This window comes from Anarhichas minor, unplaced genomic scaffold, assembly GCF_050575085.1.
Source record: "Anarhichas minor isolate MPS153535 unplaced genomic scaffold, ASM5057508v1 ptg000018l, whole genome shotgun sequence".
NCBI lineage: Eukaryota > Metazoa > Chordata > Actinopteri > Perciformes > Anarhichadidae > Anarhichas > Anarhichas minor.
Genome location: NW_027466464.1, coordinates 8,867,913 through 8,880,556, shown reverse-complemented (window position 1 = coordinate 8,880,556; position 12,644 = coordinate 8,867,913). Strand labels below are relative to the sequence as shown.

The 12,644-nt window shown below is 45.7% G+C and overlaps 1 protein-coding gene across 1 annotated transcript in view; it reads right to left on the bottom strand.

Annotated features, from left to right (window-relative positions):
- The window catches only part of LOC142952936 (receptor tyrosine-protein kinase erbB-4-like), a 54,053-nt gene extending 42,148 nt beyond the window's left edge, over positions 1 to 11,905 (bottom strand). The window contains exons 1-10 of the mRNA XM_076094970.1: positions 9,973 to 11,905; positions 8,537 to 8,598; positions 6,898 to 7,016; positions 5,992 to 6,133; positions 5,219 to 5,332; positions 3,629 to 3,755; positions 3,392 to 3,465; positions 2,478 to 2,568; positions 1,451 to 1,650; positions 28 to 160 (exon numbers count right to left, since the gene is read on the bottom strand). Of these exons, the coding sequence (XP_075951085.1) occupies positions 28 to 160; positions 1,451 to 1,650; positions 2,478 to 2,568; positions 3,392 to 3,465; positions 3,629 to 3,755; positions 5,219 to 5,332; positions 5,992 to 6,133; positions 6,898 to 7,016; positions 8,537 to 8,598; positions 9,973 to 10,160 (1,250 nt within the window). The 5' untranslated portion in view covers positions 10,161 to 11,905. The remainder of the gene's footprint in view (positions 1 to 27; positions 161 to 1,450; positions 1,651 to 2,477; positions 2,569 to 3,391; positions 3,466 to 3,628; positions 3,756 to 5,218; positions 5,333 to 5,991; positions 6,134 to 6,897; positions 7,017 to 8,536; positions 8,599 to 9,972) is intronic.
- Between the last annotated feature and the right edge of the window lie 739 nt (positions 11,906 to 12,644).

Sequence of the window (12,644 nt, the reverse complement as noted above, 5' to 3'; positions counted from 1 at the left end):
ATATGCGTTTGCGATTTGACTACTCACTCTTCAAAAAGGCTGCAGGACTCGACACAGGCGCGGCCTCGTCTGAAATATCGGCAGGAAAGACACTGGTCGGGCCCCGGGCCCCAGCATCCGTCGTCTGAGCACATCTGATCACACACCATTTGCTGCTGAGCTGTGGAGAGAAAGGACGTAAAGAAACAAATTAGAAAACGATACACACACACACACACACACACACACATAATGTAATTCAAGCATACTGGGAACATGATACAGTGTATATTGCTCTCGATCGACCAATAATATAAGCGGGAGCAAAGTGAAATGTATCTAATAACGGTTTATTATGAGCAATTTAATTTAGGGACTGGATGCGAGTGTTTGTGCTCACTTGTTCCAATATGTGTGTGTGTGTGTGTGTGTCTATTCTGTATTCATACCGAGGAGACAAGTGAGAGCTGCGTACATCTGCACATGCATGCACAATTGTGTGTAGCCGAGGGCTGCACAGCTGTGCGAGGGAGCATTGGTATTCCCCACGCCTCGGCCATTAAAGAGCGCCCCAATCAGGACCCTAAGCCCTTTTTTTTCCCGGTCGAACCACAACAATCGATGCCGTTTCATCGGACTCGCCGTGTCCTCCATCCGGTGAGTGACACCCGCGTCCCCGGGAGTGTCGCCTCTTTTGTCAACAGCCGAGCAGTCAATGGTAGACAGGGGGTTGCGCCTAATGAAGAGGCCTGTGTAAGGCCCCATTGATCGATCTCCAACGCACACACACACACACACACACACACACACACCGCACTCATTAGCTGGCTAATGATATCAACCGCAGCCTGGCAGCTTCCATGTTTTCCAGTTATCTCTGTCCTTTTCTAACAGTGAGCTTCACTGACACAACAAACACGTTGCCAAAGTGCAACTGGGCCACCAGAGAAGACAAAAGGGTTATTATTTCGAGATAATGACACCATACGCAAGTAATTACAAAACCACGCTGATATGTTCCTCCTATTATTAGACCTCCCTCCTTACTGTTTCCACCATGTTCAGCTGAAGCCAAATGTGGACCATTCATCATTCCATCAGGTGTCCACATCCCCGTGGAGGCAGTGGGCCTAATCCACCTCTGTGCAGGACCCGTTTAAACACTTTCCTCACAGGGAGCTGAATAAGGGCTTTCATCGGCCAAGGAGCGACACAGTCGCCTTGGAAACAGTGTCTGCGTGCAAGGTTGGAGGTTGGATTTGCGGAGGTATGTGGCGAATCTAAGTTCGTAAATAATTAGAGGGCTGTCAGCAAAATACTGAGAGAAGAGGAGAACTTACAGGTGCTTGGTTACTAATAACTTTCTCCTACCAATCGTTTTCTGATAACATGGCTGGTAGCAACTTACCCAAACATCTTAAGATGCCGCAATATTACCGAGTGTGCAGATTTTTGCAGACGGACTACTCACTGCATTCCTTCGGATCCCGGTTGTTGCGGATGAGGACTTTCTGGCTCGTGGTCCTGAAGAGCGACGTCCAGTTGACGGTGTTGTAGAAGCACAGGCGGCTGTTGTTGAAGATGTAGACGTTTCCCGCGCTGATCTCGTCCAGCGCCTGGAACTGAAGCGAGGAGATCCAGCGCTGCTTCAGGATCAACAGCGAAATACCACTTCCACTGCAGGAGACGAGACAAAGAGGTTTAAAGAGATTATTGAGAAAGCAGGAGGACGTAGAGGTGGAGGTAGAGAGGGGGGGAAAGCAAAGAGAACGTCAAAAAATGAACAAGAGGAGAAGGAAGCAGACAAAGAGAGATGATGGGAGAAGTAGAGAAAAGCTTCACAGGGGAACGACAAAGAAAAAAAGAAATACAGCACAAAGAAAGAGAGGCGGAAGAGGCTGAAGGATGCGTCTCCGGCTCGAAATTAAACATGGCTGAGCTACAGGTTCATCACTGGCGTTTACAAGGAGGGATCTCCTCGTGACTCCGTCTGCACCGTCCCTCGGATCCGCCACTTGTAAGCGAACACAGAGCCCGTTATCAAAACAGGGCGAATCAAAGCTGCGAAGCGACGGCGGCGCTTCAAAGAGCCTCTCTGTGCAGAACAACATGGGCCGGCAGCTCATTAACCCCAACGGTATATAGCCGTCCAAACACAGAGGAACCAGCGAGGAAGAGACAGCGAGGAACATGAGCAGGCAAGCTGCGTATTAAGTCAAAGATGTAGACGGTGACGTCATAGAAGAAGGCCCGAGAGGTCAGCCTACAATTTTCATCTTGAATCCTATTTATGTATGAATGTAATGCTGTAACACTGCTGAGTTGCACCAACAAGGAGTCATTTTTAAACCCAATTAAATCATGGTTTATCTTTTAATCATGTTGCACCAAAACTTTAAACAGTTAAACATACAAAGAACTAATCTTAGATGAAATGAATCCTTGTCGGTGCAGTCCAGCTTTAGGATGCTAGAACCGGCAGAGACATTAGGACGTACCTGTAAAGAGATCTACCTCCAATGGTTGCCAGGCTCGAAAAAACACTAAGATCTGTCATGTTCTCGGGCCAAGACTGGATGTTGAAGAAACCTACAGAGAAGAACATGCGGCAATTAGTTATTTCAAGTCATCCTCAAGTCCATCTTTTCTGAGGAAAAGGGAACAAGTTTGCTGAAGGAACATAGGAAATAAAAATAATCCTTTTTGTTGTCTTCATTCATTCATCGTGGAGTTGCACCGCCTCTGTGAAGTTCAAGCAAGAACCCAGTCTTTGTCCCAAAAAAAAAAAAAAAAGAAGAGAAAAGTGCTTGAAGAGAACAATATATGCTAATTAAAAGAATGGATTTAATACTCTGCACAATCTGTCCACTTGCACTTGCCTTTAATGACAGATTACATCAAATCAGGATCTGTGGAAATGACATTAACGAGACGGAGCAGGAAATGGCCGGGATAGAGAGGCCATTGCTCTTTCTTATTGCTTGGGTTTTCATTATGAAAATGCAGTTTCACTCCATTAGCTGTTTGGCTCAACTGCAAGTCGCAGTTTAATATGACAAAAAGATTTTGTATACGAGGTATTGCTCATCCCTGAAGGCCTCTAATAGTTAATGAATAAATACACACTCAAGCATGCGCACACACACACACACACACAGCAGCACATTACTGTAAGCATGTACAACTATTAGACACACACATAATATCCACCAGAGCACCTTTAAGAGTTCACTGACAAAAATCTGCTTTACACTTTCTCCTTAAGGCTTTCTTTTACTGCCTCGGAGACGACGTCACACCTACACACACACACACACACACACATACACACATGCACACACACACACACAACGTGATGATATTGTTTTGTTTTTTTAATTTTTCCAAGGTGACTCCGGTGAGGCAGTCTCACCTGTGATCTCTTTCACAGTGCGGAACACGTTGAGGCGTTCAGGGTCCAGAGGTCCAATGCCATGGTACATGTCCCTGAAGAAGAACACAGAGACACGCAGAGAAGTGAATACTATCTTCATCACAAATGCTTTCCAAATATGAAATGTTCTGTATAATCTGATGACAGCTTGCATTGACTAAAACTAGTATTAAAGTAAGTGTGTGTGTCTGTGAGACTTTTCAAGCTGCCACTTACCCTTTAATGCCCGTAATGAGGAAGATGAGGTTGCCGTTGATTTTGGTGCAGTTGACAAACTTCTCAATATTGCTGGCGTCCACAGTTTGAGCCGTCTGCAGGCTGCCCGTCCCAATGCCATCGCACACTGACGGGACAAACACACACAACCACACGTTCAAATGACTAAGCTGCCTTAGGTATGAATCACCTACTGTGGTGTATACCCAAAGTGCCCTTGTACAGCGGAGAGACCTCATTTTGAGAAACCCCTATTAGCTATTTGTCACGTTGATTCCCTTTTATGACAATATACCCCTGCTTTGGTGCATTGGCAAGGCCACGGCCCCTCTCCATGCATTGAAATTCTTTTGATGAAAGCACGGGCCAATCCACAGTCAATCCCTCCCTATAATGAATTCATTACATCTGCATTAATTACACTTGCGGTCTTGGTGTGAGCCAAGTATTTCTGACAGAGGCGGAGGGGATGATGAATAAGGCTTGCATTAAGTGGTGTAACCAGTTTTTGATAGTGATTTATACCAGCCAATTCCATATCTGAAATGTTAATTTGTTATCATTTCCCCCAGTTCCTTGGGCTATCCCTCATTAACCTCCGCCCTGCTGCGTGACGATGTAATCAAGAGATTAGCCAATCAATGGAGGCTCCATACGTGGAGCCTGGAGGAAAGCCGCCACTGTCTTCCCTCCAAAGAGAAAGGGCACATCAGTTTGTGGGACCAATATGACGAAGGGGCTAATCCTCCGTATTGAACTGAAGTAATGCTGTTTAATTTCACATTAGGCGTTTTAGGCATTTAGCTCACACTCGCGCAAAATGAGTTGTAATTACCGAGCAGGTAACGGCAGTTTCTCCTTACGGGACCATTTCATGTTAATTAAACACGGCGAGCATGTGACCTTCATTTATGCCATTTTCTGTCATCCTCCAATGTGAAATGAGTATTACAGTTCATAGTCACGGCCGTAATATAAGAAGGGGGCTAAATGCCGTTCATGCCTTGAAATAATGCATCAATACATGGCTAACAAATAAAGAATATGTTGTATTAAGTCATAACTGTATATGCTTGAAATCAACAACTTAGAAGAATATTATATATATATATATATATATTGTAATAAATATATATAAAAAAATAAGCTGGCTCCCGTAAATATGAATTACATTTCCTATAAAGCGTTTTAAGTAATTCCTGGGGCCTCTGTTGATCCAGTATCATCACATAAAGCTATTAGATTAAACTGGTTTAACCGCATAAGCTCTAGTGCATCCAGTAAACGCAGTGCTGTAGGCCAGGAAGTGGGGGAAGCAGGAGAATGAAATATCAACCCGAGTAAAACTTCCACATTATGCACCGAAACATCTGTCTGTTGTCAGCGTGTCTCTGCACGAAGACAAACGACAAGGCAACAGCCACCAGTTACGAGTGATGTAGGCACTTCTTAGTTTTATCACAATTGGACCAATGATGACAGTCAAGAGTCACTCAAAGTGGAAAATGAAACCTTTGCAGATCAACTTTGCTGTGCTGCGTAGGGCAAACTAAGGAGTGGAGATCTTTGACCTGGCATCCCGTGGTGTACCTTTAGGACAGATGTCGGTACAGGGGATGCACATTTTGATGCGGTTCTCCTCCACTTCCATCTTGTTGCTCGGACACGCTCTGACACAGGAGCTGTGGTCCACCACGAAATTATCTGACAGCGACAGACAGAGAGAGCGTTAGTGGACTTCCGTTGTTGCATAGTCGAGGTGCTGTGATGCTAAGTGGTATCATGTCGTGGACATAAAAGTGTAGCCTTTAGACTCCTCTAAACCCCTCTTATGGCGAGAAATTGATTGTATTTTAATCACGTTTGAATAATGAGCAAAACTAATGGTGTAGGGGCTACATTGCTCAGGAAAAGTAATGAATCAAATTAGTACTAGGCAGCGGCTGTGGAAAAATGCGACTGGTGTATGCTCATTTGATGATCAGACTTGCACAATCTGTTGACGTAGCTTGACTTTTAAATGAATGCTCGCTGAATTACTGCAGCACTCCGACTCCATATCTGGGAGAGGAAGAACGACAATTTGCTTTCTTTTCAGCTGCCAAAAGCTGAAACAGATGGCGGAGCAACTAGTTGATTGAGATGCGCAATTTATTTATGTTTGAGTCATTTATCGTGACTTGCAGTAATTGTCTGGGATCTTATTTCAGGATAGATAAGAGGCTAAATGCCTCTTCAATGGACATCAGCACACAGTCTATAAAACCTAATTATGAGCATCATAATGAGCCTCTGTGTTCTTGCAGTGTAGTGGTGTATCTGCTTGCAGCATGGATGTGCTTTATGACTTGAAGCAGACTTACGTGGGCATTTCTTGACGCAAAAGGCTCCGTAGGTGTACTTGGCTTTGGGGTTGTGCTCCAACTGAAAAGATGTGGGGTTGTACACAAACGGCTGAGGGCACTGGGTCACACATGCTCCGCTGTCGTTGAAATTGGTGCAGGCCTGCAGGGAGCACACGACCACAGTTAGCAGAAAGGCAGAGGATGCTGGTCAGACTTCCCACAGGGGGGGGGATGCATGGCGGGAAACGTGGCGAGGTAAGGCGAGGGGAAGGGTTGTGATTTCCTCACATAAGTCACCGGGAGTGAAAGAGTATTACGGCAGCATTTTATTTTTACGCCGGTTTGCGACATGCGGATCGCGCAGCCGTCCCTCGTCTCTTCCAACGCCAAATGGGAGAGAAATTGGAGCCATTGATCCACGGCCATGATGTAAATGGTGAAATGTTTTCCCATAAACCTCCTAAGTGTTTTGCCGTCTGCGGCCACAGGCTGAAACGGCGGTAATTGAATTGGATGAGCCTTGCTGTGAATTACAACTACAATATCGTCTCTGTCAGCGGGCGCCCGCGCGGCGTGCACGAGTTTGCGAAATAGGAAGAACTTGAGGTGATAAAAGGAGCCACTAATTGAAACACTGAATCACCAATTTGTTCGTTTGAAGAGCGCCCGCCGTGGAAGACTTTTACAGCTGCTGTAAAATGACAAACAATTCATCAGCCGGTAAACAAAGTGGATCATTTTCAGGCGGGTGAGGATGACAAACAGATGTTGCGCAAAAAGACGCGGAGGGATGACGAAGGGGACGAGGTTAGTGCTTTTTGGTGTTTGGGGCAGAAATGAGAGAACGAAAGTCAGGAAAGAAAAGGAGTTATAAACAGGGCAGCAGTGTGTGTGTGTGTGTGTGTGTGTGTGTTGGTGACGTACGAAGCAGTCCGTGTCCTTGGGGCCCGAGCAGCCGCCGGCACACTCGCGATGGCAGCAGTCGCTGACGTAAGGCCCGAAGCATCGACCGTCACACTGCTCTGCACACACCGTCTTTGTCACTGCCCGGGAAGTGAGAAGACAGAAATTTAAAAAAAAAAGGTGCGACACGCACATTCTCACTCACACAAAAAGGGACAATACCACCCACCCCCCCTCGACCTTCCTCCCGTGCTACAGCTGCACGCAAACATGTGGAATGCAGGCAGAAACAAACGAGGGCCTTCACAAGCTAAAGGTCAGACAAGTGGGGTTGTGACCACATGGATGCCCAGACGGACTCCCTTTCAACAGCTGCTCTGGAGGTGCCCCCCTGAACGAGCCTTTTATCCCCCAACCCACTCCAGCTTCAGCCTTGTGGCCGGCAGCTGACAACCGACAGCTCCCAGGTACGCAGTGGAAGCGAGGACGCTGCTGGAGTGAACTCAATTGGTTTTCCCTGGATGAATACAGTTTTAAAAAATAAAGTTCATGGACCCCACCGACTCATCATATCTGTGTTTATACAACGAGTGTTTTCTGGCCAAAGGCACCTTCCAACTGTGCTGATAATTCCCTGAAAACCTGCTACTATGCCAACTTGTGGTATCCAGGGAAATATCAACTCCTTTTCCTGCATTTGTTTAGCAAAACAGTTTGAAAGGAAGCTGTATTATCAGTCGAGTACAAAACACTTGGATGTGACTCGCACCTATTGCATCAAAGTAGCTCCAATGATTGTGCTAAAGAACAGCCTCCCACACACATCGGTAGAGCACGAGATACACCAGCCAGCGAGTCAGCAGGAGCTCGAAGCCGAGGCATTTAAAACTGCTGTGCTCACTCTCTACTGTGTTGGGAACATAATGATGCAGCAGTGAGGAAAAAACAACAAGGCCCTGTAGTCCATTAGTCTGTGTTATTCTGAGAAAAACAGGCCAGTTCCTCTCGAGGTTCTGACGACACGAGTATAGAACTGCAATTAAACAGAGGACCAACATTTTCTTCCCCCTCAGCTCCTTCCTCTTTTGTCTATTGTTCACTTTTTTTGTTACGTTCACCGAGAACTCCGCTCACCGCTGCTGCATAACAAGCCGTAACATTAAAGAAAATTCATTTGCTTTCCACATTTATGAGTTGATTTATTGAATTTAAGCCAGTGCATCTCACTGTATTTACTAAATGGTGGGAGAAAATTGAGGACACTGTCATTCTGCTTTAAAATAATCTATAATCTGCTTTAATCTGTGTCGACTCAGATGTCATATGTTTGGGCTGTTTTTTAAAATCTTTTTCATCCCATTCTATTGAGCTTTTAGACCAAAATCACCCTTAAAACTAGCAGAATTTCATAACCCTAGATTTCAATTTGAAGAAATAACAAAGAGACAATTTTCGGGGGAACAGTCATCCTGGCTCTGTCTAAAGTAAACATCTAATAATATCTCTAAAACTCACTCATTGACGTGTTATTCTTAGAATGAGATGATTGATATCAGCCTCTGTCTGTGCAGAACTCCAGTCCGGAAGAAAAAGCGCATTTTTTTAGATTTGTTTTTGATGTCTCTCCGGGGTAACTGTCCGTGTGTGCGTGCATACTCACAAGTTTGACATTGGTCTTCTTGATGGCCCCAGCATCGTCCGTTACATGAGCGATGACAGCGTCTGCCTGCAGAACACACACACAAACACACACACACACACGAACTGCGCTTCAGACAACTCCTCAGCAAACTTAAGATGCAGTTTTGACACAAACGCACATGGAAACACAGCCCCCTCACATAATAAACGCCTAAAAGTGTAGTCACGCACACCCTTAAAACTTCCCCGCCTGCTGACAGATCTGTTGAATCTCCTACGCTCATTCGACAATAGACCCAGAGCCGTTGTGGCGACTTGTGGCCTGTGGAAAACAGAGGCTTGAAAGACAGGCTTCTACTCCCTTCCATCAAGCGCTGGCACAGGCAAAGTGGGACCTGACAGAGCATTAACAGCCCTCGTCTGCCAGTGGCCCATCATCAACACTTAATTGACTACGGGTTAATTACAGAGTGAGTGGAATGGGTACAGCAGATTGTCACCCGGCCCCATCAACCACTCCCACTGTGGGGTTGTTAATGTTAAATACTAACTACGACGCTGGCAAAGGCCCCCAATTTGGCAACCTCAACTCCCACGCGCTCTCTTGTCATTTTTTTTGGCCCACCTCCTCTGTTCTCTGCTGTTTTTCCCATCCTCCTCCTCCTCCATCACAGCCATTTCGTCAACAAAATGGCATTTCTTTTACACATATTGTTCTTAAAACTGTCTTTTTAAAACCCTTCATTTTAGAAACCAGCTTCGCACGATGCCTCACCCCCTTTGCTGATGTCGGGAGTCAACACTACGCACATTCTGTCTGTAAGCAAACAAAGGGCGTTGCGCCTTCTCATCAAAGAAACTCAACATTCCCCCATTGTCTCGCCTCGGCTGTCCCTTATCACCCCGACACGTTTTGATGCAGAGGGCACGAAGAAACTTGCAAATGTGCAGAAAAAAAAAAAAGTTTGAGAGAGTCGGTCAGCTTCTTCTGACACAGAATGTCCGCCGGATAGCGACGCCTGTTATGTCCAAAGCAGGGGGAGCTGGGGGACCACGAAGAGGGTGTGGGTGCGGGTGCGGGGGCGCAAAATGGAGAAGTGGGCAGCTTCAAACCAGCTGTCAGATTCACTGAGATTTAAAAAGAGCACAGCAGACAGCAGCTCCATGGGCCTCGCTGCAGCGCTGCTACCACACCACTACAATGGAAAGGTTCACACGCTGATCTAACACTATGTGATTCCGCTTCCAAATAGCCGCCAGGCAAACGGAATGAATAAAAAGAGAAGGGGCACGACTGCTGCTGGTGGGGCGTGTGCTCCCACAGCATGCTGGCATGCGGCCTGCCGTTAGAAGAAGCCGTAAAAAAAAAAAAGAAAAAAAGTAGAGCTTGATTTTTCATCCAAAGTTACTGGTTCCACTGGTCTTCCCACACACACACACACGCGCGCGCGGTACTCACATCCGAGGTTGCTGTTGTTGGATGGTACCACCAGCAGCTCAGCCTGGGAGTTCTTGATAATGTCACGCCAATGGATGGTGTCCGCATGGCACAGGAATTTGTTCTGGTCAACATAAACACCCCCATTCAGTATCTCTGCACAGGGAGAAAGAAAAGAGATATATGGAGAGGATATATAGCACATGTACAAGATGGCAGAAAATCAATACTTCAAGGTTAACTCCCATCGCTCCTTTGTCTCAAAGTACTGCCCCGCATTAAGTGTTCCCTGAAGTCCATCTGAGCATGAAGATAAATGTTATTGACAAATGCAACACGGTAATTCAATGCCGTGTCCACAGACAATGATGTTCCATGAAGAACTACTGCACAACAAAAATAATTAAATAAAAAGAGACACGGATCTCACTATATCAACAAAACAGACTCGCTTACCAAAAGAGCTCCAACTGTACGCCGGTGTAAACTCTTCATTATAAATTGGGTATTATAAGAATTTAATTGAGCTCGATAGTTAATGAGTTTGAATGTCACTTGTTGTGTTAATTAAAAATGAAGTAGTACACTGGAGCGGATACACGGCTTCACATACATCCTCATTGAGGATGAAATAAGCGTTTCTTAAATGAAGTCTGCTGTGAAGTTTCTCTCGTGCGTCTCATTGATTTCTGGACGCAGAGTAAAGAACAAAAAAAAAAAAGAAGCATTTTGGAACATGTTCAATTTCTTATTGTTGCATTGTTATCTTCAAGGGCTCTGTCTCTCTCTCTCTCTTGGCTCACAACAGGCCCGCATCCTCAATTGGACTCGGAGAAGATCTCTTGACCTACTCCCCATCGCTTTATCAAACCGAGAGCCGACACACCAAAGACAAAGGCAGGATTCTCATCCTGCATTTGGCTTTAATAGCAAAAATATGTTTCTATTCAAGGACCAGTGCCCTTAACAGATGCCTGCGCGTGGAGTACGATAGGTAATTATAATCCCTCTCCCTGTTACTAATCCAGGATTTGGACACGGAATGAAATGATGCTGCAGTAATCCCCCCCCCTCCCAAGCCGTGACCCGTGGCAGAAGGGAAACAACAGCCCCCATCAGGCTCTTTCTGGGACACCAGCTGTATTATTTAACCTAGATGAGGGATTTAGACACAATCACCTTGCATCCCCTTCTCCTTGAATGTGAAGTAGTGCAAGATTCCATGAAAGTACTTGTCACAATAGATTAAATTTCCTAAAAAAAAAAAAAAAGTAACAATGTGGTTTAAATCGGGTCTGGATTAGGCGACGGTAAAGAAGGATATTATCTCCGCAGGCAGATTATTAACAGCGTGTGAGTAATGCGGACGATTGCGCGGCAGAGAAGCGCACGCGGGAAGCTAATCATTACCATCCGACACCCTGATTAAAGAAGTGGGCCTTGGTAGAGACGGGGACATTTATTCAAAGCCCTCTTAGAGGTGACACGGCGCTCCGTCTGCCTGCTGAATGGCCTACAGCCGCGCGGCTTCATGTAATCATGTTCCCGTCACAATGGACGATTTATCAGGGGGTGTTTTACATTCATGGAGGGCGGGAGGGAAAAAAAAAAGAGACAGGGCCGTGCTTTAGTCAAATAACGTGGACCGCACTGTCAGCATGCTTCGATGTCATTTTGAAATACTAAAGAAATAAGCGTTACGCAAGCGACATCCTGGACTGGACAGATTTCTGACAGTATAAAGAGCAATTTACTGAACAAGCATGTTATGATCTGCAGGAGATGTGACCATATGTGTGTTTCCTGGCGAGACTCTGCAGACGAAACTGGTTTTTTTCATGCACTGGTTCATTTTGACAGTTTGGGCTGTTTCACTTCCATACCATGCAACATGTCTTCTTTCAGACTAGTGGAAAGAAAACATCCAAAATACACATTTAGGTATTTATTTGTTAAATTAGTTTGTTCTCAGACTCTGACCCAGAAATCTTCCCTCCAGTAGCTCTTACATACACCAAACCTTCCAGTTTCATTCCTCTCTGTATTCTGAGGGTTTCTACAGAAGGGGTTTGTTCAAACATGGTGGAATAGATTTTTGTCATGGCTGTTGACAGTATCTTCTGAATAGTTGACTTTGATGATGGATAAGAGCGATGAACTCTTCCTACACCTGACTGGAAGAACGCAAATTTCTTTTTGAGACAAAACTTTTGAGAGCGACAAAAATGAGACGGCAGACATTTTTCCCGAACTTTTTTGAAGTAATAATTTCTACATTTGAAGATATGACAGAGAAAATCCATTTTGCTATTTTATGGGGAGCCATCTTTCTGTACAACCCGCCCAGCACTGTCCCAAATGCTCTTTTAAGTGCTTGTGTCCAGATCCCGTCTGCTCGCTGAGAGACAAATTGCCACCTCTGCTGTCCATCCGGGCAAGGGCCACTAAGTCTTCCAGCGGGATGACGAGCCAGTATCGGGTGGTCGTTCATTAACGCGGCGACAGTCCTGCGCCGCCGCCCACCCCCTCCCCTCTGTACCTCCACCTCCACGCTTCGATCTTTCCATCAGGTCGGGAGATCTACAGCCGAACGTACATCCCCCCGCCCCTACACCGCCCTCCGCCCAATCCCCTCCACACGGCTGTGAGTTACGAGGTAGTCATAAAAGCCGTTGTCCTGCATCAGAGC